General features: G+C 43.9%; 2 protein-coding genes across 2 annotated transcripts in view; one reads left to right on the forward strand and one right to left on the reverse strand.

Annotated features, from left to right (window-relative positions):
• The window catches only part of slx4ip (SLX4 interacting protein), a 36,144-nt gene extending 34,218 nt beyond the window's left edge, over positions 1-1,926 (forward strand). Inside the window, exons 6-7 of the mRNA XM_058058917.1 lie at positions 407-513; positions 591-1,926. Coding sequence (XP_057914900.1) covers positions 407-513; positions 591-1,290 — 807 coding nt within the window. The 3' untranslated portion in view covers positions 1,291-1,926. The remainder of the gene's footprint in view (positions 1-406; positions 514-590) is intronic.
• A 4,217-nt stretch (positions 1,927-6,143) lies between these two features.
• Positions 6,144-27,890, reverse strand: part of jag1b (jagged canonical Notch ligand 1b) — a 31,147-nt gene continuing 9,400 nt past the window's right edge. The window contains exons 4-26 of the mRNA XM_058058512.1: positions 26,723-26,980; positions 26,306-26,366; positions 23,601-23,731; positions 23,403-23,522; positions 21,723-21,836; positions 20,885-20,998; positions 20,674-20,787; positions 20,238-20,284; positions 18,966-19,139; positions 18,511-18,661; positions 17,502-17,666; positions 16,751-16,864; positions 16,526-16,639; positions 16,248-16,361; positions 15,801-15,917; positions 14,094-14,121; positions 12,546-12,631; positions 11,026-11,139; positions 10,838-10,947; positions 8,817-9,059; positions 7,635-7,766; positions 7,421-7,562; positions 6,144-7,115 (exon numbers count right to left, since the gene is read on the reverse strand). Of these exons, the coding sequence (XP_057914495.1) occupies positions 6,637-7,115; positions 7,421-7,562; positions 7,635-7,766; positions 8,817-9,059; positions 10,838-10,947; positions 11,026-11,139; positions 12,546-12,631; positions 14,094-14,121; positions 15,801-15,917; positions 16,248-16,361; positions 16,526-16,639; positions 16,751-16,864; positions 17,502-17,666; positions 18,511-18,661; positions 18,966-19,139; positions 20,238-20,284; positions 20,674-20,787; positions 20,885-20,998; positions 21,723-21,836; positions 23,403-23,522; positions 23,601-23,731; positions 26,306-26,366; positions 26,723-26,980 (3,242 nt within the window). The 3' untranslated portion in view covers positions 6,144-6,636. The remainder of the gene's footprint in view (positions 7,116-7,420; positions 7,563-7,634; positions 7,767-8,816; positions 9,060-10,837; positions 10,948-11,025; positions 11,140-12,545; positions 12,632-14,093; positions 14,122-15,800; positions 15,918-16,247; positions 16,362-16,525; positions 16,640-16,750; positions 16,865-17,501; positions 17,667-18,510; positions 18,662-18,965; positions 19,140-20,237; positions 20,285-20,673; positions 20,788-20,884; positions 20,999-21,722; positions 21,837-23,402; positions 23,523-23,600; positions 23,732-26,305; positions 26,367-26,722; positions 26,981-27,890) is intronic.

Raw genomic sequence — 27,890 nt, forward strand, 5'->3', positions numbered from 1 at the left:
TCTCACTCTTTAGACACTTAATTGTGCCATTTCCATTTAAAACATTCACATTCACCAAATGAGCATTTGGCCAGTATGCATCATTGGGGGCTTAATTGAATATGGGCAATTTATTTGTGCTTTATTTTCTTGTAGTTGTTGTTACTGTTTGACCAGTTGCATTTTTCAGTTGCACAATGTCACTTTCCACACAATTCCTAGGCAATAATCAGAATAAATGTCCTTTATAATGCAGTATTTTGGAGCTAGACCCGATGGAAATGAGTTCTAATTTGTTTCACTGATTCTATCGCATACTGTTTGACAGCGCCAGAAGATGACAGCTTTCTGCCGTGGAGCCAAACCCTTCCGATGGATGCCAGGGATAATATTTTTTGTTTACACGGATTGTGTTTGTCCTCTCTAGACCGAGCTGAGCGAACAAAGCAGATCCGAATATTTTTCCAGAGAGGGAGAAATCCAAGAGTCTTTCAACTGCGCCACAAAAATAAAGAAGACCGGTCTTCAAAAGATGTAAGTATGATCTAATACAGAACTTTCCGACCCTTCCAGTCAGACAGGATGCTCGAGTATCTGCTTGTCTTAATCAGAGCCAAGAAAGCGAGTGTCCAGCAAGAGCACTGGGATCCCGGTGTGGGGGAGCAGCAAACTGAGCAAAGAGTCGAGGAGTCAGAAACAAACCCCAAGGAAAGTGTGTCCAACCTTCCAAACATTGAGCAGCAAGTACTATGCTCCGATGCTGCGTCTCAGAATGAGGGCTGGACCTATCAGCAGGAACCTCCAGAAAGCATCGACCCAAACGTGGCCTCAGAAGGCGTCTTCCCGCATGAAATCAGTCCGAAAACCAGGCACAGCAAGAGGTCTAAACCCAGCAACGCAGGAGAAGACCCTCGCCCACAGAAGGCCAAGAGGACCGGCCTCAAGAGACCTCCGAACACAGTGCAAACTCACTCTATCGAGAGCTTCACACAAATACCCGAACAGGACCGTCTTCCTCTGCCGCCCCTTCCTCCACATGAAACAGAGGCAGAGTCCACGGCTTTCCCAGTCTCCAAGAAAACCACAGTGGAAGTGGAGCTGCTTACTCCAGGGAAACGGGACCAGAGGCTCCCCCTCATAAGCAATAACACAGCACAGACAAACCAAAACAGGCTGGCCACAAGTCTGAGGGGCCTATCTGTCAAGCTTGCATCCTCGGGCTCCTCTATTGGTTCCAGATCCACACACGGGGAGGAGGGAAGTCAAAATGTGCCCAGAACCTCCAGATTACGGCGACAGAAGAGGTCCTGAGGGGGACAAGACGAGCTACAGTAAAGATGCCTGACGCCATAGAGATAGAAATGAAATTGTGTCAAGCAGTCAACCCCCCAATCCCCCCACCCCCGCATACGTACGCCCACATGGCTTTTTTACTACAATTACTATTCTTTTCACACAAAGCCACACATGCAGATCCAGCGCAGAACACATAATTGATACATGAACGTTTTTGAGTTATGCTTTGTCAAATACTTGAAACAGACTTCGCCTCCACCCATAAGTAGTGGTGGTCAAGAGAGGCTTGCAAATGAAAGTCAAAAACCCTTAATTGGAGTTTAGACTCGGGTTTTGTGTTAAAGATTGGGGATTTCAGACAGGCAGGAGCCATGCAGTACGTCATAGCTTTCAGTCTGAAATCCTGGCTCCTACGTGTCTGAAAAGTGTCCGCTTTCTTCGCCGAAGCTCTGGTGTGATTGATGGCTGTTTCCAGATTGACTTCATCTATACGGCTTGTTTTGATTTCTCATTCATACTTTATTTTCATTCATGCACAGCTTTGGCTTTAAATTATTGACTGAATATGGGAAGTATAATGATCATTATTTTCACTGAATATATTAGCTGCACGCACAGACCTTACAGCTAGGAGACCAGGGTTCAATTCCTGTGTGGAGTTTGCATGTTCTTCCCGTGCATGCGTGGGTTTTCTCCGGGTACTCCGGTTTCCTCCCACATTCCAAAAACATGCTAGGTTAATTGGCGACTCCAAATTGTCCATAGGTATGAATGTGAGTGTGAATGGTTGTTTGTCTATATGTGCCCTGTGATTGGCTGGCGACCAGTCCAGGGTGTACCCCGCCTCTCGCCTGAATACAGCTGGGATAGGCTCCAGCACAACCAACAACACTCATGAGGAAAAGCGGCAGAAAATGAATGAATGAATGAATATTAGCTGCAGGTTCTGAACTCCTGTGTCCATATTAGTCTTGTTTTAAGCAATGTTTCCCAGTGCGTCGTACTTCTCATGGACGATCATTTTTTTTTTGATAAATTGAACCGATGTCTAAGTTTTCATTCATTCATTTTCTCCCGCTTTTTCCTAACGAGGGTCGCGGGGGTGCTGGAGCCTATCCCAGCTGTCTTTGGGCGAGAGGCGGGGTACACCCTGGACTGGTCGCCAGCCAATCACAGGGCACATATAGACAAACAACCATTCACACTCACATTCATACCTATGGACAATTTGGAGTCGCCAATTAACCTAGCATGTTTTTGGAATGTGGAAGGAAACCGGAGTACCCGGAGAAAACCCACGCATGCACGGGGAGAACATGCAAACTCCACACAGAGATGGCCGAGGGTGGAATTGAACCCTGGTCTCCTAGCTATGAGGTCTGCGCGCGAACCACTCGACCGCCGTGCCGCCCCGTCTAAGTTTTTTTTTTTTTTGTTTTGTTTTTTTTTTTACTGTGAAACAGTATGTAATGCACACAACTGAAATACGGGATGTTTTATTTGGCGCTAGCATAGCATGTTGACACGGTAGCATCATCAAGAGATGCTGTTCCAGTCTGTCATGGTTTCATCAGCACATTGGCCTTAACACCTCGCTGATATTCAATTATCAGCTCGAGTCTCATTCAAAAGCCATGATGCTCTACTTGATGACATGTCACTCCATAATATCCTTTTAATAAACCTTGCTTTTACTGGGCAGACGTTTTATGATCTGAATAAATCTGTTTTCCCAGGGAAGAAATTCTCTGCGTTTTTTGACAGGCCCATAAATTGCCTGTTGGTCACTTGGAAGCAAGCACGGTGATATATGATGGAGATCTGCTTCATGTCTCGCTCACACAGTGGAGAAGCCTGACGCTCTCAGCAGTCTGTCCAGCGACACAAACCATCAGATCAGTGGTGGCTTCCTCACACGGAGCTGATGTAATCTGAGCTGAGTAGCATCCAGAAGCCAAATCAGAGAAAGGAAGAAATGCAGTAGGTCCCCGTTTTTTGCCGGAGTTACATTCCAAGGCTACCAGGGAATTTTTTTTTTAACACACAGCTCACTTCCCCCCCCCTCCAGACACGCCTGCTAGCTTGATGTTGACGGTTTCCTCAACATTTGCAATGAATGTGAGTGTCTGAGTTATTATTAAAATTGTTGTAACAAATTGTACTAAAAGCATTTGTAATTAGTCTTAGATAGTTACACATATTTGTTCATTTCTTCATGTTCATCTATCTCCATCTCTAGTCTCGCTCACGTGTGGTCGCCATTGTCTGAGTGTTGCAGATGATGAGGCCGAGCAGACTGGAAGCTGTGCTGCCTCCGGACTTTTTTTTTTTTTCATGGATGTGAAAAATACGGGACACAGGAAGACACCAGGATATACGGGATTTCCTGGGTTGAAAAGGTATGGTCCTTACACTACACAGATGGATCACATCACATACCTATGGGGTGTTCTAGGTAGGGTTGGGCGATGTGGACTTTAGCATGTACCACAATATTTTGGGGATGTATCATTACATGACGATATAATTGCATTAAGCTGAGTCTTATATAAAAAGCTCCAAATCGTAACCCATAATGAAATTAAAAGTAAACTTACCTATGGCACTCTGCAGAGAGAGTCCAAAGCAAGTCGGTATATATTTCAGTTGTTCAGGGTTTTTCAACAGTACATGTGTTTGTCCGTTTTTCCTGAAATATTACTAATGTATCACTTAGTACACGGTGAATGAGGTGTGTTTTCTCCAGTAAAAAAAAATCAACAAATTTGCGAATTTGTGAATGCTGAATCACCATCATGTGTGGGGATCCACTGTGTACAGAATTAAAATAAAAAATAGTCATTTTACAAGATTAACGATTGAATGTTAACCAAATAAAGTCATTATTTAAAGAAATTGCATTGAATTCAAATATTAAGGGCGGCACGGCGGTCTAGTGGTTAGTGCGCAGACCTCACCGCTAGGAGACCAGGGTTCAATTCCACCCTCGGCCATCTCTGTGTGGAGTTTGCATGTTCTCCCCGTGCATGCGTGGGTTTTCTCCGGGTACTCCGGTTTCCTCCCACATTCCAAAAACATGCTAGGTTAATTGGTGACTCCAAATTGTCCATAGGTATGAATGTGAGTGTGAATGGTTGTTTGTCTATATGTGCCCTGTGATTGGCTGGCCACCAGTCCAGGGTGTACCCCGCCTCTCGCCCAAAGACAGCTGGGATAGGCTCCAGCACCCCCCGTGAGGAAAAAGCGGTAGAAAATGAATGAATGAATGAAATATTAAGACTAGTATACTATGTAATTTTTTTTCATAGTTGTAATATGAGAAACAAAACGACATTGCAATTTTAGGAAAGTTAGGCTGGGTAAAAATTATGTCATTTAAAAATATGAGAATTAGACAATATTGCAAGCAAAAAGTTACTAGAAGAACGTTGAAATGTTTGTAAAATATGTTTTAGCACGTTTTAAAAATAAGATTAAATGAAAAAGACAGGAAAAAAAATTACCATAACGATGTATGAATGTATTGAAAGAGTAAAAAAAACAGCTGTAAACATTTCAAAGCCATAATATGAGGAAACAGAACGGAGTTACAATTTTTACTCATTTTGTTGAGTAAAAGAAATTGTAAATAAGGATAAAGATGTCTTACAAGAAAAAAAGGTCCAAGAAAGTTGAAATGTTTGTAAAAAAAAATTAAAACATTTTAAAGGGAAAAAAAGTGTAGTTATATGAAATGTTTCATACTAATAATTCTTTGGCTACCGATGTCAAAGCTGAGATGCGTTCACTGACTGAGTCCAATGATATTTTGCAACAATGCACTGTAATTACCTATAAAAGCATTCAAACCTTTCCGAAAGGCAAAACACATTTGACTTGATTGCATTAAGAAAACGATTTCACACACTTTCCAGAACAAAAGACATCTTTAATTCTCTTTTCATACAAAATATTTAATAAATACAACTTTCAAAAAAATATATTGCCAGATCAACACATTGTTCTCAGGTTCATAACGAGTCAAAACTTGGACAAAAGTGTTTGCTGTGATCTCAAAAGCGTTAGCAAATGAGATAAAAAGCATGTTTGTCTTTTAAGAGCCTCATTAAAAGAAGAAATGTGCACAAAAAGGATGCAGACTTTTGTCGAGGGAGGCAGTGTATTTATTGTGGTTCTACAGTGTTCCCATCGCCAAACTGCTCTTCAAGTACTCAGTCTAGCTTATGATATCATGCTGACCAAATGCGCATGGGAATCAATCAATCGATCGTTTGTCCAAATCACATGACCTGCCTTGGTGGATCTCGACAGCCGTTGAAATGTGTCAGTAAAACTTTAAGGCTGCTTTAGGACTTTTTTTTTTTTTTTAATTTGTTCCCTTACTTGTTTACTGTCTGATGGCAAGCAATATGTCTGCCACCGTGTCCATCCCACACAGCAAGCAGCCTTTACTATCCTTACCTGCCTTCAGTCAAGGTCCTGGCATCACAAATGACATTTGAAATGTGTTTTAAAAATAATAATAATAAAAAAAAAAAGTCTCAGGCCAAAAGTGGCCTTTCTTTGAAATTGTGAAATTTGGCTTTATAGAACACAACGGAGGGGGTGGGAGAAAAGTCATTGAAAGAAATGGTAAGCTTCCACAGCTATCAAAACCTTCAAACTAGACAAAACATATAAATAAAAAAAGGAATGATATCTTAAGGCTCTTGATTATTAAATTAATAAATCAAATATACACAATGATTAATAAAAAAAATGTACATATCTACATGTTCTAAATCGACATAAATTCTTCATATTGGCAGCCATCGCTGACACTGAACCCCTCCCGTCCCCCCCTTTCCACCTCCCGCCCTCCCCCCCAAAAAATAAATAATAAAGTTGATCTTTTTTCTTGTTTTTTTTTTGTTTTGTTTTTTGTTCCTCATTTGACAGTGGCTGAAGTCTAAAGCTGAAAAAGGCACTTTTTCTCCAAAAAAAGTCATTGTACAACAATTACACCAGGAGCCCATTCCATGTGTCCACTAAATTCAAACGGATAAAAGGAGGAAAGAAAGGGGCGGGGCTTGGCTTGGGACTGAAATGTAGCGGAGTAAACTTAAAACGCTCTACAGTGAAACGTATACCAGTGCCTTGTGTTTTTCCAGCCAACCAAAGCAACCATCACTGCCAGTGTAAGCCAGCTTGTCAAAACTTAAATTAACACAGGGAATATATGAAAAATACTGCAGGGGTCACGACTGACACGACAGTTGACACCACGAGGCGTGCCAAAGCTCCCCTGGTTCATCCATCCACCCACCACCGGGGGTGTGAAGGCGTTTTTAAGGCTCGGTTGCACAGCAACACAGCTGTCTGCTATACTATGTAGTCCATCCTGTTTATGCTGTTTGCCGTCTCCAAGTCTCTGTTGTCCTGTTTATTAGTCCAATTTGGGTGTTTGCCGGACGTGGAGTTGGGGCTGGAGATGGGCGTCTTCTCATCCCGCTCCACGAGCGTGTACGCCGGCTGTTTGGCAAAGCGGCCCTTCTGGAGGTGCCTCTCCTTGTCGTCCTCATCCCCGTCGGGGTGATTTGTCCTTATTTTGGCGATGATGGAGTTCTTGTTTTCGTAGTCTTTGATGGCCACCGAGAGGCCCACGTGCTTCTCGATGGGGTTCTTGATCTGGTTCAGCTGCTCCCGCACGTTGTTGGTGGTGTTGTCCTCGGAGCCGGCGGCCGACGCGCCGCCCGGGTTGCTTTGTTTCCGCCGGCGACGCATGCACCACAGCAAGATGGAGACCAGCAGGAGGACCCAGAGGACGATGAAGATGGAGCTGAGGAGGGGCACTAGGTAGTCTGGAGACAGAAGACATTTAACAGTCAGTGGGATCCACGAGCTTTTTATATATCGCCGCTCCCGCCAGTGCAACCTGACCCCCGGGACATGAGCGAGGGGGGAGGGGATTCTTTGAGCCGTCACCCTGTTGATGAATGGCGGACATGTGGGAGTCTTACGAGCCAATGCAACGACACAAAGCCTTTGCATCCACATGACAAAGCAGCCCCACGTCAGCGGGTGGAATTTGTTTGACGCATGCGTGTGTGTGTGTGTGTGTATGCATGACCGTGAAAACCTCACGCGTGCTGCTTGTGGTTCTTACCGGTTTTGCTGGGCCTCGGCACGCGCACCTCCACGATGGAGGCGATGATGGTGTTGTTCCCGTTACGTTTGCTAACCAGGTCGATGATCCGCTCTGTGATCTCTTTTACGGGACTCCGGTCCAACCGATGGTCCTCTGTCGACTAACACACATAAAAATAGATTTAATTTGATGCTGACAATCGAAGACGCTAAGTGGGTGGAGGTTAACTCACGATGCAGACATGGATCTCGTTGCTGGCTGAAAACGAGGGGTCGCAGGTTATGGACACGGAATGCTCCAAGGAGAAATTCTTGACCACGTACAAGCGCCTCAGCTGGTTACATACGTTCTCCACCGTCAAGCTCTGCACACACGGGGGAAGAAAAAAAATGAGGCCGACATGAATGCAAATACAAAAACAGGAGGGTTAATTGAGGGGTGAGATTTTAAAAAACGAGTTTGGCATGTGTCTAGCAGTATGTTCTACAACAGGGGTCTTAAACTCTATTTACTTGGAGGCCACTGGAGCTCGGGTCTGGGCGAGACTGGGCCGCATCAGGTTTTCCCAAAAAAAAAAACCCCAAAAAACGCATTTATTAAAAACATTTTTTTTTTTTTTAAACTTCGCTTTGGTTCCAATTTTCTACAAGAAAAGCTCTGATAAAACATTCCACTGTTCTCAAATATCTTTTTATTTTTCTACACAAAATAAGATGAAAAATAAATAAAACAAATCAGTAATAAATAAATATAATAATAATAATAAAACAGCAAATAATAAAAACTTAAGAAACCACATATAGTTGGTGGGTAGACAAATTATTTTTTTCAGATTAAAATGAACAAAGCATTATTAGAGCCCTGTAGACATGACAAAACACGACTATAGTCACATTTACACTCTTTTTATTTACAACATATTGGGCAACTGCAGGGTCTTGAGACACATGCTAACTCGCAAACTAGAGAGCTAGCGACCTAAACGGTAGCCTTCAAGTTATTTCCTTTAAACTTAAATAGCCAAAAACGTACCACTTCCACACGGATAGGGAGGATAACTATTAACAGTTATTTAACCTTTAACATGAATATTAATCAAACGTAATAATTTTTTCTGGGTACATGATACCATACAGCATCCATATCAAACTTGCGCGGGCCGCACTAACAAACTTTCATATCAAAGCGGGGGCCTCAAACTAGTGTCCTGCGAGCCACATTTGGCCCGCGGGCCCCGTGTTTGAGACCCCTGTTGTCCAAGCTAAATTCGAGATCACAGACTCGTGTACGACCGCCTAAACGCCGTCATGTTCCGATTGTCACCAAAGTTGGCTCCATATGATCCTAAAACTGAATGGAATACCCCATTCAGTAAAAAAAAAAAACCTACAAACTCAATCTCTTGATGACTCACCCGAGATAGGATGTCCTTGTTGAAGGTGAAGGTGATGTTGGCGCAGCTATTGTCCTGGTAATTGGAGCTGCTGGGGTGGCATTTGGTGGTGGGCGGGGGAGGGTTGGAGCGCCAGCACTCCCCGAGGCCCAGACAGGGCTTGACAAAGCAGTGGCCCTCCGTGATGGGGATGCAGCTCTGGCCCGAAGGGCACCCGCCTCGACCTTTGGCGCCAAGGTGGCATGACATTGGACCGCACCACATCTGAAGGGATCACAATGATGTTTGACATTAATGTCATTCACGTTTACATTACACTTCTATGTCTTAATGAGCGCTAACAATACAACACAACACAAGAGACTTCACAACAGGAACCAAATATGGTTACATCATTACCATTAACAGATCATTTAACCATCCAATGACATAATGGGTACCATAGTAAGTGTCAATATAGTGATATGTATAGCACATCATGACTGGTTCAAGACTCTTCATCCTTGTATTTAGCAAACATCAACTGCTTGTATTGTTTCTTGAATTGGCTCATCGTTGTGCATTGTTTGAGGTCCTTACTCAATCCATTCCATAGTTTGATTCCACATACTGAAATGCTATGGCTAGCATAACGTAGTCCTAGCATATAAGTGTTTCAAATGTAGTTCTTCCCTGAGATCATATTTCTCCTCTCTTGTAGAGAAGTATTGGATGACATTTTTAGCTAATTGGTTATTTTTAGCCTTATGCATTATTTTAGCTGTTTGAAGATTAACTATAGTAATGTTTTGCCCCCCCCCCCCATTGTGGAATGCTTGTATTTGGAGTATTTGGTGAAATGTCTTCCTGTGAGATTTAAAAGTTTACAAGTGAGATCAGTGGAAGTTATGAAAGACCGTTAAGTCATTGTTTAATATTATCAAATTTATCCGTAATGACATCATCATTCTTCAAATCGGCCCCCATTATTATCATACACTCCAATGTGTTAATATTTCAATTATAGGTGTTTTTGCACTTAATTAACATGCATTTTATTCACTAACCAAAAAAGCACACACTGTAAAAAAAAAAAAAAAAAAAAGGAAAATGTAAATAAATGAATTCTAAAAAAAAAATTAAAACAGAATTTGGAGAATTTCATAAACATACCGAAAAAGCACACACACTGTAAAAAAAAAAAAAAAAAAAAAAAAAAAAAGAAAGAAAAAATGTAAAAAACTGAATTCTAAAAAAAAAAAATTAAAACGGAATTTGGAGAAAATAAAAATCGATTTCATAAACATAGATTTTATTGCCGGCATGTTGAAGACAGCAAGCATCTTTGGGACGCTCTGCCCCAGGGTCTTATGTTATTTGAAGCAAATGGTGGTCACCCCAGATACTGACTGGTTTCAGACCACCCCAACACAGTTCCACTGCATATTTTGGCACGTTGTTGTGCAGGTGCAGGCTTTTTTTTTTGGCATTCAATATTACATTCTTAATAAAAAAAAAGGTGCCAAAGACCTCACGTGTAAAAACATGTTAAAATTTCAAGCGAAAATAAAATAAGTTGTCAAATAAATCTCCATTACAGATAAGAGTGGCGTGAATAACTTCCAAGTCAAGAGGATATTGCCAACACCTCTCCGTCACCCCCCCCCATGATACATTTCCTCCTTAGGGGAGGCGTGTCAATGCCACCATTGTTTTATTTAATGCTTAAGACGGGAACGGCGGCGGCTCTTCAGCCCTCGTCTGTTATCAAATGACTCATCCTTCTCCACTGTGGAGTGTGGGAGATGTGGAACTGGCGCATGACCAACTGCTAACAGTGCCATTGTGTTTCCTTCCAAAACAAACGACATCATCACGCTTGAGAATGTGACGCCATGGAAGTAAAGCCGCACCGCATGACAAGCATGCGGTGCGGCCCCCACCCCCCACCTGAGATCTTTTTACGAAGCCTCACGCCCGCTCTTAGTCTGCGTCTAATCCTGTCGCTGTTCACACGCGTTCCCGATAGACAACATTCACACTCGCCGACACTTGTTTCATACCTTTGTGCACGCGACTTTCCCGTTGGAACAGTGGCAAGTGTTGCAGTCTTCATCCCATTTGACCCCATCTTGGATCACATGACCATTAACAGAGCAGGCTTTTCTTGTCACTGTTAACAAAAAAGGTGAATAAATATGTGCCGTAAAAAAATAGTAATCATTTTCATTGTGGGTTTCGAGTGACGTACCTTCTTGACAGTGTGGTCCACTTCTGTCTGGCAGGCACAGGCAGCGGTAGCCATTAATTTCATCAACACAGGTTGAGCCAAAGGAGCAAGGGGAGGACTGGCACTCGTTTATGTCTGCAAAGGGGTGAGAAAAGGCTCCTTAGAGCAGGGGTCTCAAACATGCGGCCGGCCCCCGCCTTGATATGAAAGTTTAATGTTAGTGCGGCCCGCGCAAGTTTGATATGGATGCTGTATGGTATCATGTACCCAGAAAAAATTATTACGTTTGATTAATGTTCATGTTAAAGGTTAAATAACTGTTAATAGTTATCCTCCCTATCCGTGTGGAAGTGGTAAGTTTTTGGCTATTTAAGTTTAAAGGAAATAACTTGAAGGCTATCGTTTAGGTCGCCAACTCTGTAGTTTGCGAGTTAGCATGTGTCTCAAGACCCTGCAGTTGCGCAATATGTTGTAAATAAAAAGAGTATAAATGTGACTATAGTCGTGTTTTGTCATGTCTACAGGGCTCTAATAATGCTTTGTTCATTTTAATCTGAAAAAAATAATTTGTCTACCCACCAACTAAATGTGGTTTCTTAAGTTTTTATTATTTGCCGTTTTATTATTATTATTATTATTATTATTATATTTAGTTATTTATTACTGATTTTCTTTATTCTTGATTTGTTTATTTATTTTTCATCTTATTTTGTGTAGAAAAATAAAAATTAAGATATTTGAGAACAGTGGAATGTTTTATCAGAGCTTTTCTTGTAGAAAATTGGAACCAAAGCGAAGTTTTTTTTAATTTTTTTTTGTTTTTAATAAATGCGTTTTTTTTCTTTTTTTGGGGGGGGGGGGAAATCTGATGCAGCCCAGTCTCACCCAGACCCGAGCTCCAGTGGCCCCCAAGTAAATTGAGTTTCAGACCCCTGCCTTAGAGGAATAAAGAGGACATCCAGACAGCATGCAAACACTGAGATAATCAGTCGGCAAACAACTCTTAATTCTCTGGCTAAGTTCACAAAGGTCAGATGTCCTTTACACAGCACACATTGGTGCACCAGCGGTAATATAAAAAACAAGCAAACTGCATTTAAGTGACCGAATCCCCCCCCGCCCCCCCGTACTATCAATTCAGCTTTATTAAAAGCAGCATCACTCCCAGGTATGCGGGAGCTACAGGCTGGACTTAGCACAACAAAGGACTCGCAATGGGAAAGAATGTGGCCATCTGAAAGCCTTTAAGAGGGAAAACAATCTGCGTAATCAGTGTCAGAGAGCATGGCTGATTAGCTGTTGGCACACTAAGCCGGTTTCCTCCGGGGACAGCGGCGGGGCCTGGTGGAATGACACCGAAATGGCTCGGCCTGGCCCCAAGCCCAACGCCCAGATAATTGGCTGGCTAGACCTGACATTTGGAGTGACCGGGACTGTCCCGAAGGCCGCCTGCGCTATATGTGATGGCTCAACCGCGGATCAGGGACGGGCAACGCTGGTAAGGGTGGGGCGGACAGAGGATGCATGGCTTTAATACTCACTGATCCGACAGTCTGGGCCTGCGAAGCCAGGGGCGCATTCACAGCGGTACCAGTTGTCGCCATCAACGCAGGTTCCACTGTTGTAGCTGGAAAAGAAGACAATGACTTATTTTCATATTCCATATATCACATTATTATAACTTTACATTTATATCCAATGTAGTAAACAAAAGAAAGAGTAAGACATAAATAAGACTCGTTGCTATAAATGTGTTCCCATGCCAGGGGAGCAGGGTGGGGGGGTGGACAGGAAGTGACATTGCGGGTTCACAGTAGTTTTAGCTTGGTGTGGGTTACAGCCAGATTATTGTCTGTTGTCAGCTAATTCAAACCTTCAATCAAAGCCTGTTGTTTCCGGAATGTTGTGAGTCTCATAGAACATTACAGTAGCATTATTAACTAGTGTACAATACTATATATCATATCATCATATCATATATTAGTATTTTGGTTCATTTAGCCATGTTTATCCTTGGAACTGCTCAATTTAGGCAAACGAGTACAAAAAAACTAATAGGCTGTATTCAACCATATTAATTCATATATTTTGAAAAGGTGTGGGTGGCACGGCGGTCTAGTGGTTAGCGCGCAGACCTCACAGCTGGGAAACCAGGGTTCAATTCCACCCGTGTGGAGTTTACATGTTCTCAAAACATGCTAGGTTAATTGGTGACTCCAAATTGTCCATAGGTATGAATGTGAGTGTGAATGGTTGTTTGTCTATATGTGCTCTGTGATTGGCTGGCCACCAGTCCAGGGTGTATCCCGCCTCTCGTTCGAAGACAGCTGGGATAGGCTCCAGCAACCCACGCGACCCCCGTGAGGAAAAAGCGGTATAAAATGAATTAATGAATGAAAAGGTGTGATAACATTATAATAAACATGATAACAGGCTGCATGTGAGGGGTTAGCACATAGGCCACACAGCTAGGAGACCCGAGTTCGATTCCACCCTCGGCGATCTGTGTGTGGCGCTCGCTCCGGGTACTCCCGTTTCCTCCCACATTCCAAAAACATGCTAGGTTAATTGGCGACTCCAAATTGTCGGCTTGTGGCGGCCAAGCGTTCATAGCGACGGCGCTTTTTGATCGTTCGATGTTGGCTCTTCCGATCATTGTGAAGCAGAATTCACCAAGCATTGGATTGCTCACCCACTAATGGGGAACGTGAGCTGGGATTAATTAGACCGTCGTGAGACAGGTTAGTTTTACCCTACTGATGATGCATCGTTGCAATAGTAATTCTAAATTCTAAAAAGGTATGAATGTGAGTGTGAATGGTTGTTTGTCTATATGTGCCCTGTGATTGGCTGGCCACCAGTCCAGGGTGTACCCCGCCTCTCGCCTGAAGAAAGCTGGGATAAGCTCCAGCACCCCTCGTGGTAAGAAAATGAATGAATGAAAATAATATTTGAAATAATCAGCCTCCAGGAGTTGAGCAAAATAAGAATAAAAGTGTATTGTATGCCAGTGTGTGCTACAGAGACAGGCACGTGACGCTGTGTTTACACACGGTACATCCAAATCCGCAGGAAATGTTTTGGCTTACCAAGGGTGGGGACTGCAGTCGTTGGTGTCTGAAAGAGAAAGAAAGGAGAAAGTTGTTAATTGTTGCCGTGTTTTGTACACATGATGGCAAAGAGCTAGTCTGGGCTTGCGTGCCGTAAGGCATGCTGGGCCGGTCGGCCCGGACTCCCACGGCATCCAATGGCTATGTCTTATTAACCGCACAGCGAGAACTCTTTTCTCTCTTTCACCACAACTCCACACGCCCAAAAAACGCAACCACCCTGTCCCTCCGCCTTCTTTTGTTTTTTTTTTTCCCCCTCAAATGTCGGGGAATTTCTGTTTTGGAGTGCATGCGCTGAGGGGCAGGGCGGCCGCTGAAAGAGAGCAGGGCTGCAGAACAAGCAGACATGTCACTGTTTGGACAGGAATGCTTACAAGGAGAGGAGAGAAAGAGGGGTGTGATTTGGACAAGGGGGAGAAACATCTGTCTCCACTTTCCTGAGGTTGAGCCCCTTTCTCCCTCCTCGTTCTCTTCTCATGGACCACTGCAGCCAGGGGGAGATTTTGGATTTTACATACACACACCCACACACACCCACAAAGGACTAATCTCTGTGGGTTTGTTCGCTCTTATTTGTTTGTGTGCCACATCCACTTCTTTGGCGGTTTTCGATACATCAACCTTCACGATTAATTATATTATTATATTCCTATAAAACCATTTATTTACCATACAAGCACTTCCACAGTGCCAGTAAATAGCTTGCTAGCATTTCCTGATGAAAATAATCTTGTTCAAACTTGCATGTTATCGTTTCTCTTATTAGGTTGACATTTGTTGTGCATGCACAGGATCTTATTACAGTTTGTTCCCCCTTGGACGCGGTCTTCATTTCGGATCTGCATGAAACTGCTATGATAGTCAAAACAATCCCATGCAAAAAAAATGAAGAACATCCTGTAATAGGCATGGCGGGCTGATGTCAACTTTGCACATCACCAACTTTTTTGTTTGACATGTGTAACTAACTAATGCAACTCTGTTGGGACACATATTGCTGTAGTAAATGTATGTTACCCTAGAAAAGCATTGCAAACAAATGCTAACAATGTGGTTGTCCACCACCGTCAGCACCATCACCACCATCACCTCGCTAGGATGGTCTCTCTGGGACTGCTTTTGTGTGTTTCTACTAGCTACGGCATATACGTAAACACCAGCTAGCCATGAGTGACTAGCCAACTTACTTAGCCGAATGGCAATTTACGCCAATTTTTTATTCTATTTAATTTGCAGTTGTGGGCGGCACGGCGGTCGAGTGGTTAGCGCGCAGACCAGGGTTCAATTCCACCCTCGGCTATCTCTGTGTGGAGTTTGCATGTTCTCCCCGTGCATGTGTGGGTTTTCTCCGGGTAGTCCGGTTTCCTCCCACATTCCATGTGAATGGTTGTTTGTCTATATGTGCCCTGTGATTGGCTGGCGACCAGTCCAGGGTGTACCCCGCCTCTCGCCCAAAGACAGCTGGGATAAGCTCCAGTACCCCCCGCGACCCTCGTGAGGAAAAAGTGGTAGAAAATGAATGAATTAATGAATTTGCAGTCGTGAAAAATGCTCCTTTAAGCCACGATTGCTAACACATGCTAGCCGGAAGTGGAGTTTTTATATTTTTTGCTTTAAAAAAATAAATAAATAATAATAATTCAGAGCAAACTGTATTACGATTGCTTTAACATGCATGTCGCTTACTTTGGGTGCACGTGGGACCTTCCCAGCCCTCCTTACAGACGCAGGTGAACGACTCCCCCTTCACCACGCAGGTACCTCCGTTCTCACAGGGGTTTGGAAGACAGCTTGAGTTCTTAGCTGGGGGAAGAAAACAAAAATTAAGTACATAGTTATGTCTGGGAGCACTTAGATCCTTATCAGAACAGCAATCTGTGCTTGTGTATGTTAAATAGTCTGCTGCAATTGGTTTGGATTATTCTGTTTTCCGGGGAACGTCTGCATTCCACAACATTGAAGAGTAGCGTCAGTGCAATGGGGGTATTTAGGCGCGTGTCTGTCAGCACTCATGGGAGGATGAGATGGGCAGAGACGGAGCGCTGACAGAATAAAAGGCTGAAATCTGCGTTTGGATCGGACTAATATCTGAGAGGAGACGGACCACCAGACTGCTGTGCACGTGGGACTCACCTATGTTGCACGTTGTCCCTTCCCACCCTGGTGAGCACTTGCACTGAAAAGTGTTGCCCTCATCATGGCAGGTGCCTCCGTTGTTGCATGTGGCTTCGTCGCACTGACTTTCACCTGGAGAAAAGTGTTAAAACAAAACATGAATCCACTTTAGAAACATTTGATTGTAGCTTGAGCAATTATGCAGCCATCAGCACATACCACATGCTTGCACAGGCAGACTACATGACTATGAAGAGAGAGAAAAAAAAAAAGACAAAATGTGTGCAGGCTCTTACGGGAGTGGCATGTTTTCCCCTTCCAGCCATTCTTGCACTCGCAGAAGAAATCAGTCACCAGGTCCCGACAGGTCCCACCATTATGGCAGGGGTTGGTGCTGCAGTCGTCAATGTCTGGTAGTGGGCGTGGGATAACGGAGGGATTAATGCACAGCACATCGTGTGCGTCGTTACATGTGCTTTATAGGTACAACATAGATCAGGGAGACGTGTCGTTCTACTCACTGATCTCACAATGGTCACCCTCCCAGCCATCGGCGCAGATGCACTGGTACACGCTGACTTTGTCGATGCAGGTGCCACCATTGCGGCACGGGCTGCTCTCACAGTCATTGATATCTGATCATTAAAAAAAGACAGTTTTAACATCAGTCATTGACACTTTATTATATTGCTTAGTGTGTTTTTTTGGTCAACATTAAAATGTTGCCTCGGTTTGTGTAGATTTCCCGGTAAACATACAATAAGGAGTCTGACCGTTGGTAACCAAATAGAAACCGAAACAAGAAGTCGGCTATGTCGTGCATCTGGGATGTCATCAGTAATTGGCTTAAAATGTTAATTATAAAATTCAATTATAGTTCTCCATGTATAAAACAGTTCTAAATGCATATACATACATTTATCTTCATTGAAGACGTGATTGCTCCCTAAGAAACAATGTGGCATCGAGATCAACATCTTCCCCCTCTTCGACACCATTGAATTCAATAAATAACTCATGGCAAAACAGGAAGGTGGTGTTGAAGATAGATAGGAGGCCACATTGGGAACAGTAACATCTTCAGTAAAGTAAAAATGTATTCATTCATTCATCATTTATACACATTTAGAATTGTTTTCTGCATGTAAAATTATAAAAATGTGTTTTGTATTGACAGTTTTAGCTTTCTGAAACAGATTAATTGAATTTACATTATTTCTTATGGGAAAAAATGATGCTAATCATGGTTTCATTTGCAGTAGGCCTCCTTACTCTCATGGCAGTAGGTCCCTCTGAAGCCTTCCTGACATTCACAACTGAACTGGCCACCAGCTTGGCTCCGACACCGGCCGTGAGGTCCGCACACGTTGGACGAAATGTAGCGCTCTCCTCCCGGTGTGCTGTTGGATGCCACTGCAACCGTGCAGCTGTCAATCACTGCACAGAGAGGGGAGGCGGGGCACTTGGTGTTAAAAGCCGAACAACTGACGCCAATCATTCAAGCATGGATAACGACCCAACAGACCAACCAACCTTGAAGATGGAAAAAAGTCCCTTAGACAAATTCAACACTCCCTGAAAAGTCCCAGCCAGGTGTCCCAATACTTATGTCCACAAAATGTTAATTGTTGTCATTTTTCCCCACTTTGATTAATTGTACTTCACAAGAAAGGCCACTTCATAGGAATAAGATGTACCAGTAGTTCGTTATGCTATCATAAGCAATTTGAGAATGATGCAGACTACTCTGCACTCAAATCCAATCCCTTTCCCCTTGTCTGATCAGGTTAGGAGAGCGAGCCGAACGCGCTCCCCCCTGTAATCACTTTATCCTTGCCAAGAACAGAAAGAATCTCACCGTCTGGTATATTGACTCTGTGGTTGGTCCCCTCACTCAATTACACGCACACACATTCACACAAAAAGTGCAGATTCACTGAGAAGGAAAAATACGTGGTCGCCGTCAAAGTCATTCCCAGGAACACACACACACACACACAGTAGAATGTAGCTTTGCCAGGTTTTCAGGAACTCAAGAGGGGAATCAACGGAAAAGCTTTGCGCAGCAGATGGAGGTGGGGCCAAGGGTGGGGGTGGTGTGTGCACACCTTGGCCAAGAAATTGAGCATAGGAACTTAAAAAAACAGGTATCCCACTCATGGGAAAAATACAGCCAAAGTGCTTTGACCTGCTTTTTTTCCCGTGTATAAAAAAATGAGTATCCTATTACATAAAAGAAAAAGAGGAGTAAGCCTTTAATTTAGTCTTTAAAAGGACTTGCCTTTACATGCAGTGGTGCGACAGTGGTCTTTAAGGTGGGAGCAGTTCTTGCCCTCGTAGTCCTCCGGGCAGGCGCAGTAGTAGTCTGTGGCCCGGTTGAAGCAGGGTGCGCCGTTCTGACACGGGTTGGGCGAGCAGTAATCGATATCCAGCTAGGGCAGGAAGAGTATTGAATATAGACGGTGTGAGTGGCGAACCTGATAGCTGACATAGTTTCAGCTACACTAAACAGAGCAAAAAGCCGCAGCATCCTCCCTACAGGCTGTGCCAGGAAACAACACACACACACAAATTACATGAAGGAAAGGGAGAAAAACAAGGCAGAGACATAGGAGCCGGGCTTTAGCACTGAGGAATGCTCAACAAAGTATTCCCTTCTTTAAGAAACCAGGATGAGAGGATGGTACCTCCAAAAAATAGAATGATGCTGCCAAAGAGTGGATGTCCGTGTCTCACCTGGCAGAGATTCCCAGAAAATCCGGCCAGGCACAGACATTGGAAGCCATTGACGTCATCCTGACATCGCCCGCCGTTCATACACGGCGAGCTCGAGCACTCGTCGACATCCCTCTCGCAGTGCTCGCCGGCAAAGCCGGGGGGACAAACGCAGCGATAGCCATTCACCAAGTCCTGTGAGAATAAAAACATACATTCATTATAATACATTACATTCTTTGACAGATAAAAAAATATACATCTTGGAGTTTGGCACAGGAGCAATCCATATCTCCTTCAATAATTCCCAGCATCTACCGGAGACATAAAGTATTTTTTTCTGTGTAAAAAATTCTAAAAAAAAATCATCATCTTGGATTCAAGGTCTACGGAAAACCCTTGGTGCTAGGTTTTAAGGGTATGGGTAGAATTGGGATTCAGTCTTCAGTCAAAGCGACTTCTCCTCACATGGGGAGCTTTTCTTCCCTCAATAATTCCCTGAGTGCAATGTCAGTCAGTGTACACCCTACAGCAGCTACCGGAGACATGAAGTCTTTTTTTCCTTGTAAAAAATTCTAAAAAAAAAATCATCATCTTGGATTCAAGGTCTACAGAAAACCCTTGGTGCTAGGTTTTAAGGGTATGGGTAGAATTGGGATTCAGTCTTCGGTCAAAGCGACTTCTCCTCACATGGGGAGCTTTTCTTCTGATCACTCACACACTCCAGTGACTTCACTTAAAGGTCGTGTCAACTCAAGCTCAATACAATGTATTTGTATTTGTTCCCAAACAACAACATTGTCAATTAAGACGTTATATAACTGTTGACATTTCACCAACTATAGTTCATCCTAAATGCCTCCTAGCAGAGCATTACAAATGCCGCACCCTCACGCCTGCAGTGGGCGTGGTCTCTACTTGCTAGCTCAGCAGAGAGAGAACAATTGAGTCCCGTCTCAGTCTTTACTTTGAAGCACCGTACAACTGATGACCAAGACTCAAAAAAGTACTTTGATTGTCAGGTCGTGAGGCTCCTAATTTAGAGCATGCTGTAACTTGCACTTACGGTACCTTTTACAGCCTCCAACTGTCATTACACTTCATGAATACTGCAATACTGGTTCAGAAGTACATTTTAAGGTATTTTATACAGACATAACTGTGTGTGAGAACAACAAGTTTTAAAATACAATTTCATTCAAGGATTGTTGTCCTAAATGTGTTAGTACAAGTAACCATGCATAACAAGCTTGCAAACAAAGCATTAAATATGGAAATGGTTTTGACACGTACCTTGCAGGTCCCCCCGTTTTGGCACTGGTCCATGCAGTCGTTTATGTCTACATGAGGAAGACAAAAAAAAACATTGGGGAAATGAGTTGTGTGCATACTGAATGAACTGAAAAAGAGTTCATGATATTGTAGGAGTTTAAGGGCAAGGGAGAGATTGGATAACGTTGCAGATTGTTAAGCATTCCCGTTTTGTGGCCAAGCAAAACTAGTCCTGGGATTGTTTTAAAACCACCACAGCCTGGGCCACACACAGACACGGACGCTGATAGCTATACCGGAGATTCATTTATGCTGCATTTGTCCCTCTGTTTTGCTGTGGTATTAAAAGCATTTTAAAGGCGTTTTATTGAGCCAGTGTGGCAGGAACAGAAAGATTTTTAAAAACGTCAGGACCGTTGGCTCGATCCACAGCTGCAGCTGACAGCTGTCTACTTACTGACGTCACAGTTCTGCCCCATCCAACCAGGGATGCACTCGCAGAAGTAGCCGCCAATCAGGTTGCGGCACGAGTTGGCATTCACGCAGGGCCTGGCGTCGCATTCATTGGCATCTAGACGGGGGGTGGATCGAGAGAGGGGGGGGTCGGTTGGTATGTGCATGTGCAGTTGACAGCTATGTAGTGGCGCAGGATGGGGGGGGGTGCTCACCAATTAAACATGTCTTCCCGGTCCACTGTGTGGGACAGAGACACTTGTAGCTGTTGACCAGATCTTGGCAGGTTCCTCCATGATTACAAGGGTTTGGAGAGCAGTCGTCTATGTCTGTATGGGAGCAGTTCAATCAATTATATAGGATGGATTATTTGGACAACAGTGGAAACATCAATCAATCAACCAGGGTTGGGCAAGATTGAGATGGAAGAACCTAAGAGCCATGACCTCAACCCCATCAAATACCAAATACGTTTTTCCATGCCCGTCATCCTTCACGATGTCTTTTTTATGTTTTTTTCCAAAAATAATTATTCATTCATTCATTTTCTACCGCTTTCTCCTCACAAGGGTCGCGGGGGGTGCCGGAGCCTATCCCAGCTGTCTTCGGGGTACACCCTGGACTGGTCGCCAGCCAATCACAGGGCACATATAGACAAATAACCATTCACACTCACATTCATACCTATGGACAATTTGGAGTCACCAATTAACCTAGCATGTTTTTGGAATGTGGGAGGAAACCGGAGAAAACCCACGCATGCACGGGGAGAACATGCAAACTCCACACAGAGATGGCCGAGGGTGGGATTGAACCCTGGTCTCCTAGCTGTGAGGTCTGCGCGCTAACCACTAGACCGCCGCGCCGCCCAAAATAATTATTAATTAAAGAAAATATTCTGTTCCTGTTTGTACATCATGGAAATTCACTTATCACGGTCGGGTCTGTGGCCAATTAACCAAATAGAAATAAAACTGACTTGGTGCCCCAATACTTTTATCCATACATTTATTAGTATTGTATTTTAAATGTGGAAGTCAAAGTCTTACTCACTGAGATTGCAGGATGGGCCGCTCCAGCCTGGCGCACACTGACATTCATAGCCTTGGTTGGTTTCTGAGCAGCTTCCTCCATTTGAGCAGGGATTTGACAAGCAGGCATGTTCGGCTAAATAAAAAAAATAAAAAAAAATTAAAAAAAAAAGCAAAAGAGCAGGTTACACACTCAAGCGCACACCTCATTCCACCCCACCCTCAATTGAAGTTACCTTTTTAAGTAATTAAGGCTTCTTTGGTGGCCAAAACAAAACAACATGAAGGTGTGGAAAGTATTACCATTCCTTCCAGAGGCTCCTCTGTCAAAAGCACATTCACTCATCACCAAAGTCCCGCCTCAGATCCCTCTCTCTCATTACCCACCTGACAGGCCGCCCCACCAGGAAATCATCTTTCATGCTAAGTTGAGCTGACCAACGCACCGTGACTTCCCTCTTGCGCCCGCCAATCTCTTTCCGAGAGGCACCAAGAGTGACAGGTGAGCCAACGGGGAGGGATGGAGGAAGTTTTAGGATGAGCGAGTCCTTAAATTAATCCCAAATGAATGATTCGCTTTCATGGAATGGGCTGGAGGGGGGGGTTGTGAGTTAGAGGACGTTCTCTCTGCTCTGACATGTTGATGTCGCGCCCCCACCTCCACTGCACACCTCCTGTTACGGAGGGCCGTGGTTTCCTGACATCTCTGCAGTTAAGCTGTCAGCACCCTGCGAGGCGCACATTTTAATGGGCAAAGAACCATCATCTCCATGGTTAAGTGTTTACAGCAGCTGAACATTAGCATTAGGGCATCAAAATTGACTTGGGGGTCCGCTTGTGGCGGAGAGGATTACCGTGGTTACCTGATTGCAAATGCAAGGTAACCTCTGACCTCCACAGGAGATCAAATCACCTATTACCTCCGATGGGGGGTTGGTGGTGGTAACATTTTCCACAATTTGTCAGTCACTGATCTTAATGCCAAATCTCAATACAGTATTCAGGATCTACGCTGATGCACAAACTGGGGGGTGACTAATTTGGCGGAGGTCTGCGCCCATTTGAGTGTCACTTTAAACGTCACAGCTTAGCTTGTATTGGTTCTTTTTGTTAGCCAAACATGTCAGTAAACACATTTAACAAGCAACGGCACTTCAATGCTGCGCCAATATGAGAAGTATTATGAAAGTTTTAAGCCTCTTTAAAACTTGTAGTAGAATTCAGTCTTGGCGTGACGGCAATGTTCTTATGAGGGGTGCAAGACAGATTCCTTCACTAGGGGAGGTACAATCTATGTGGAGTAGAAAAAATAATCGAAGATACAGTCAATTCTGATTGACACTCAGCAGTATTCATTAATAGTATCGTGTTTATTTTTGTGGTTGGAGCGCCAGTGGTGCAGAACCACATTGCACCATACTGTGACACGTCATATTTCTTGGAAACTACTAACAAAATATAAAGACACTCCGCGGTGCACTTCGACCGATGTAACAGGAATAACAGTGTCAGTTAAAAGTCAGCATTATTATCTTCATATTCTGCCATCTCTCATCAGGTGTACCTAATGTTTGACCAGTGTGTCCTTTAAGCTTCACATCCCGCCACTAAACCGTGTTTAGATGTTATACAACACTTTCCCACCGTCTGAGCGCTGTTTCTGATTATGGCTCCCACTCAGCAGTAATCTTGTGGCACTGACCTCTCTCACAGTTAGCTCCGGAGTAACCCTCGGTGCACGAACACTGGTACTTGTCCGGTCCAGTGTTGATGCACGTCCCTCCGTTCAGGCACGGCTGGTGTGTGCCGCAGTAGTTCAGATCTGAGAACAGGAGGGAAGGTTTAGTTTTGCCACAACAAAAGATTCATCTGAAGAGTGACATTCGGCGGAAGTATGAACCTTTGTCGCAAAGATGGCCACCCCAGTTGGTGTCGCATAGGCACTGCCAGGGTTCCACACAGGTGCCGTGTACGCAGCCGGGGTGGGGGATACACTTGTCGCAGTACTGGCCCTGCCAGCCATACAAACACCTGCAGGAAAACACACACGGAGACATGCCATCAGCCAAAGTTAGGAAAAGATCCCAACACGGTCTATAATTATAGTTTAAATCTTTTGTTTATTCCAAGTTGCTCAATAATCTGGATTTAACGACACAGTAAACAAAAGAGGCAGTATTCTTGTCCTGACTGCTGCATTTTAAGAGGCCACACATGCAGCTTAAAATCGCATGCCGCTTATGCAACAACTTTGCTTCGCAACAATGCTTGGGCCCAAATACTACATTCCACTTCTAAAAGGACCTTGGCCGTGGCTAACATTAGCATCGGAGCAGACACCCTCCTGAGCAACAGTGTGCTTGTGGCTTGGCAGAAGCAGCAGAGACCAGCGTTGATCCCCATGAGCCCTTTGTGGTCCTGGTTCCCATGAGTCAGGAGTTAGGCTTGCACCTCGGGGCCATGGAGGAGAGTTCTCCTTGCTGACCGCTGACATGTCCAGGTCCATAATTACACATAGCACTCTTTTCTTCCTGCACGCCATAATAAACCTGGCTGATAAGTATGCTCTTTAAAAAGGTGGCTGAGTGGCGACGGGCTGCTGCAGCAACAGGAAACTTTTAGTGCGTCCCCTCTGGGATAGCCGTGCACTGATTAGCCCCCAGTTATGGACATGGACTGTAAAAATAAACCTGTGGTTAAGTAAACCTCACTCTGTGATTAAGGTGGCTGTTCTTAAGTGTGCTAATCCCCTCTCATCGAGTAGCGGCAGAGGATTCCCTAGTAGGCTCCCAAATCATTTAATTATTACGCAGCTAAATTACTGGGGAATGTGAAGAACTCCGACACAAAACAAACCTCTTACCGTGTACAGATAATGCTTTGCGAACCAGAAATTTGCAGATACACTGTTGTACACATCAATCCATTTTTGACTACACAAGATTCCCACAGTGTCATTAGTAGTAGGGGCTGCCCTCGCCTCAAGGCAGGGTTGATACATGCTGGGAAAACGAGCAAGGCAGACCCAAACACAGCCACACCTGCGAAGCAAAATCTTTTCAACCTCTTGTTCTGCCAGTGGCTACACAAGCACTTACAAGAAACCCGATGAGTTCAAAAGCTTGGGGAAAAACAACAATGCTTGTGCAGAAGAAAATGAACCAAGCCTAAGAAACTAAGAAAGCAACTCATGTCTAAAACTGTGGGGGTCGGGGGCCCTCCTCCAGGATGATGCACACAATGCCCTTGCACCGATACCCATCTGTGCCTGGCTCTTCCTCTGGCTGTGTGCATCAACAGCATTAGGAAGCCATTAGCTGCACAAACAATACACATTTTTTAAAAAGGCCCACCCTGAATGTGTTGCACATGATTCCACTGATAGCGTCGGCCTCATTAGGGGGAAAACATTTGGGTTTCTTAGCAGTGGATCCTGTTCTTCCTCAGACAGGGTTTTCCACATTTAGATCTACAAGAGCTTGAATAAAAGCTCATAAAAAGGGAAAAAAAGGACCCAACTGATGCACTAGTGCAGGGGTCTCAAACACGTGGCCCACAGGACGCTAGTTTAGGCCCCCGCCTTGATATGAAAGTTTAATGTTAGTGCGGCCCGCGCAAGTTTGATATGGATGCTGTATGGTATCATGTACCCAGAAAAAAATATTACGTTTGATTCATGTTCATGTTAAAGGTTAAATAACTGTTAATAGTTATCCTCCCTATCCGTGTGGAAGTGGTAAGTTTTTGGCTTTTTAAGTTTAACGGAAATAACTTGGAGGATACCGTTTAGGTCGCTAGCTGTCTAGCTTGCGAGTTAGCATGTGTCTCAAGACCCTGCAGTTGCGCAATATGTTGTAAATAAAAAGAGTATAAATGTGACTATAGTCGTGTTTTGTCATGTCTACAGGGCTCTAATAATGCTTTGTTCATTTTAATCTGAAAAAATAATTTGTCTACCCACCAACTATATGTGGTTTCTTAATTTTTAATTATTTGCTGTTTTATTATTATTATATTTATTTATTACTGATTGATTGATTTTCTTTATTCTTGATCTTATTTTGTGTAGAAAAATAAAAATTAAGATATTTGAGAACAGTGGAATGTTTTATCAGAGCTTTTCTTGTAGAAAATCGGAACCAAAGCAAAGTTTATTTATTTTTCTGTTTTTAATAAATGTGTTTTGCTTTTTTTTTTAAAAAACCTGATGCGGCCCAGTCTCACCCAGACACTAGCTCCAGTGGCCCCCAAGTAAATTGAGTTTGAGACCCCTGCATTAGTGAATAACAAAATTCACTGTCAAGGTGTCCTTATGCAAACCACATCATCTCCCAACAACACCATCACCCTTACACGAAAAAAAAATCAGTCACAAGATTAGGTGTAGAGAGCCTGAGAAAGACAGCCACAATTATATGAACAAATTTACAATTTTGTCATCGGTTTATACCGGTTTTGTATTGGATCCCATAACTAATGTTGTGACGTAACCTGAGGTCTGTTCATGTGTGTATTTCTGGCACGAGTGAAGTGAACAAAAACATTACAAAAATGATTATAGTGTTTCAGTGCAGTACAAAAATAAAAATCTGCATCATCACTTACGTGCATCCACCTGGCTCCTGACATGATCCGTGTTCCGTACTGCAGCCTTGCCGGCATATAGCTGTATGGGAGAAATCGTTTTAATCATAATCACGCTGAATAAATGTCTGTCAGCACAAAAGACACGTCAGTATGATTATGAGATGATTCACATAACCGCATCCAAGTAGAAAATTAGGATGCATGCTTATTCTGTCATATTGATGAAAGCATTTAAAAGGAAATAAAAAAGGTGGCGAGTGAAGCGTTTAAATCAACAAAGTAATCCATTCAGTAGCAATGACCAAGCAGCCATGCATCAGCATGAATCACACTCTGCAGTCTGCAGTTTCATAGAAGAAGAAGAATTCAGCTCCTCCACATATTTTCCAGTGATGTCACTAAGTGGTCCAGACGGTCCCTTTCAGGGCTTCTCACCTGTGTTGCATTCTGGTCCGGACCACCCTTCTAGACACGTCTTGTTCCCATTGTAGTCACACGTGTAATGCCCGAAGAACTCATCCCTGGGCCGACAGAATTTGTTGCAGCCGAAGCCATAGTAGTGCTCGTCGCAGCTGACCCGGATCTCGTACTCGAACTGAGCCACAGGGCCGTTGTGAGTCAGCTTCTGCCAGTGCGGGCTTGGGCTGATCATGCGGGAGAGTGAGGATTTCTCTATCAGTTTCCCGTCTGCACCTGGAACACAAACAAGGGACCTCATCAGTACCGTCTGCGAGACTGTTATGAGGACCCAAGGAGTATGTGTGAAAGGGAATGCATGGTGCATTTTTAAAAGCGTGCAACGTGATCATGCAGTACCCAACCAAAAAACAAAATGGCACAAATCGCACAAGATAGCTGATTATATGTAATCAAAGAAACTTACTCACTTGGAGGAGAAAAAGCAGTTGCAGGGAAAAATAGTCTGTTTTTAATAAGCACTTTTAACTGCCCTTTACCCCTCTCACACCCTCCCAAGTTGGTTTCTAACTCAAGTTTACAGCTTGACGGTGCCCTTTGCATCTGCTCGGTCCAGGACAGAACCGCGGCCACCATAAATTATAGTGTGAAGACACCAACACCACTTTCAGTGCCGGGGCCAGTGTGCCATCAGCACTTTCTTCCCCGGCTCACATTCGGTTTCAAGTCAACCTTTTTTTCCAGTGTCTGACTATGTTGTTTACAACACTTGCACCGATACCACACACAGACTTTTTGTTCAAACACGAGGGGGGTCAGGGCTCTGTCAAGAGGACAAGGACTAACCTGGGCTACTGGACCTGGCTCCACACACACACACACACACACACACGGCAAACACTAAACTGGAGCTCAACACAGAAGCTACCACATACAGGACGCACACACCAACACACACATTCAATACTTGAGAATCTTTCACCTGGGGGAGAATGAAAAATGTGTCATGGCCGTTATTTACTGTGCTCACACAAGCATCGGGTGCTGACCGCAGGGTTAGTCGCCCCTCTGTGTAGTATGATGCAATAGAAGCCAACACTGTCATTTATTTACCATGCTGTGGTGCGTTTGGGGTGCTTACTGGAATCACAGTGACCGGTAACATTTCACGGCGGCCTGGAATCTA

The sequence above is a fragment of the Doryrhamphus excisus genome, chromosome 20 (assembly GCF_030265055.1).
Source record: "Doryrhamphus excisus isolate RoL2022-K1 chromosome 20, RoL_Dexc_1.0, whole genome shotgun sequence".
NCBI lineage: Eukaryota > Metazoa > Chordata > Actinopteri > Syngnathiformes > Syngnathidae > Doryrhamphus > Doryrhamphus excisus.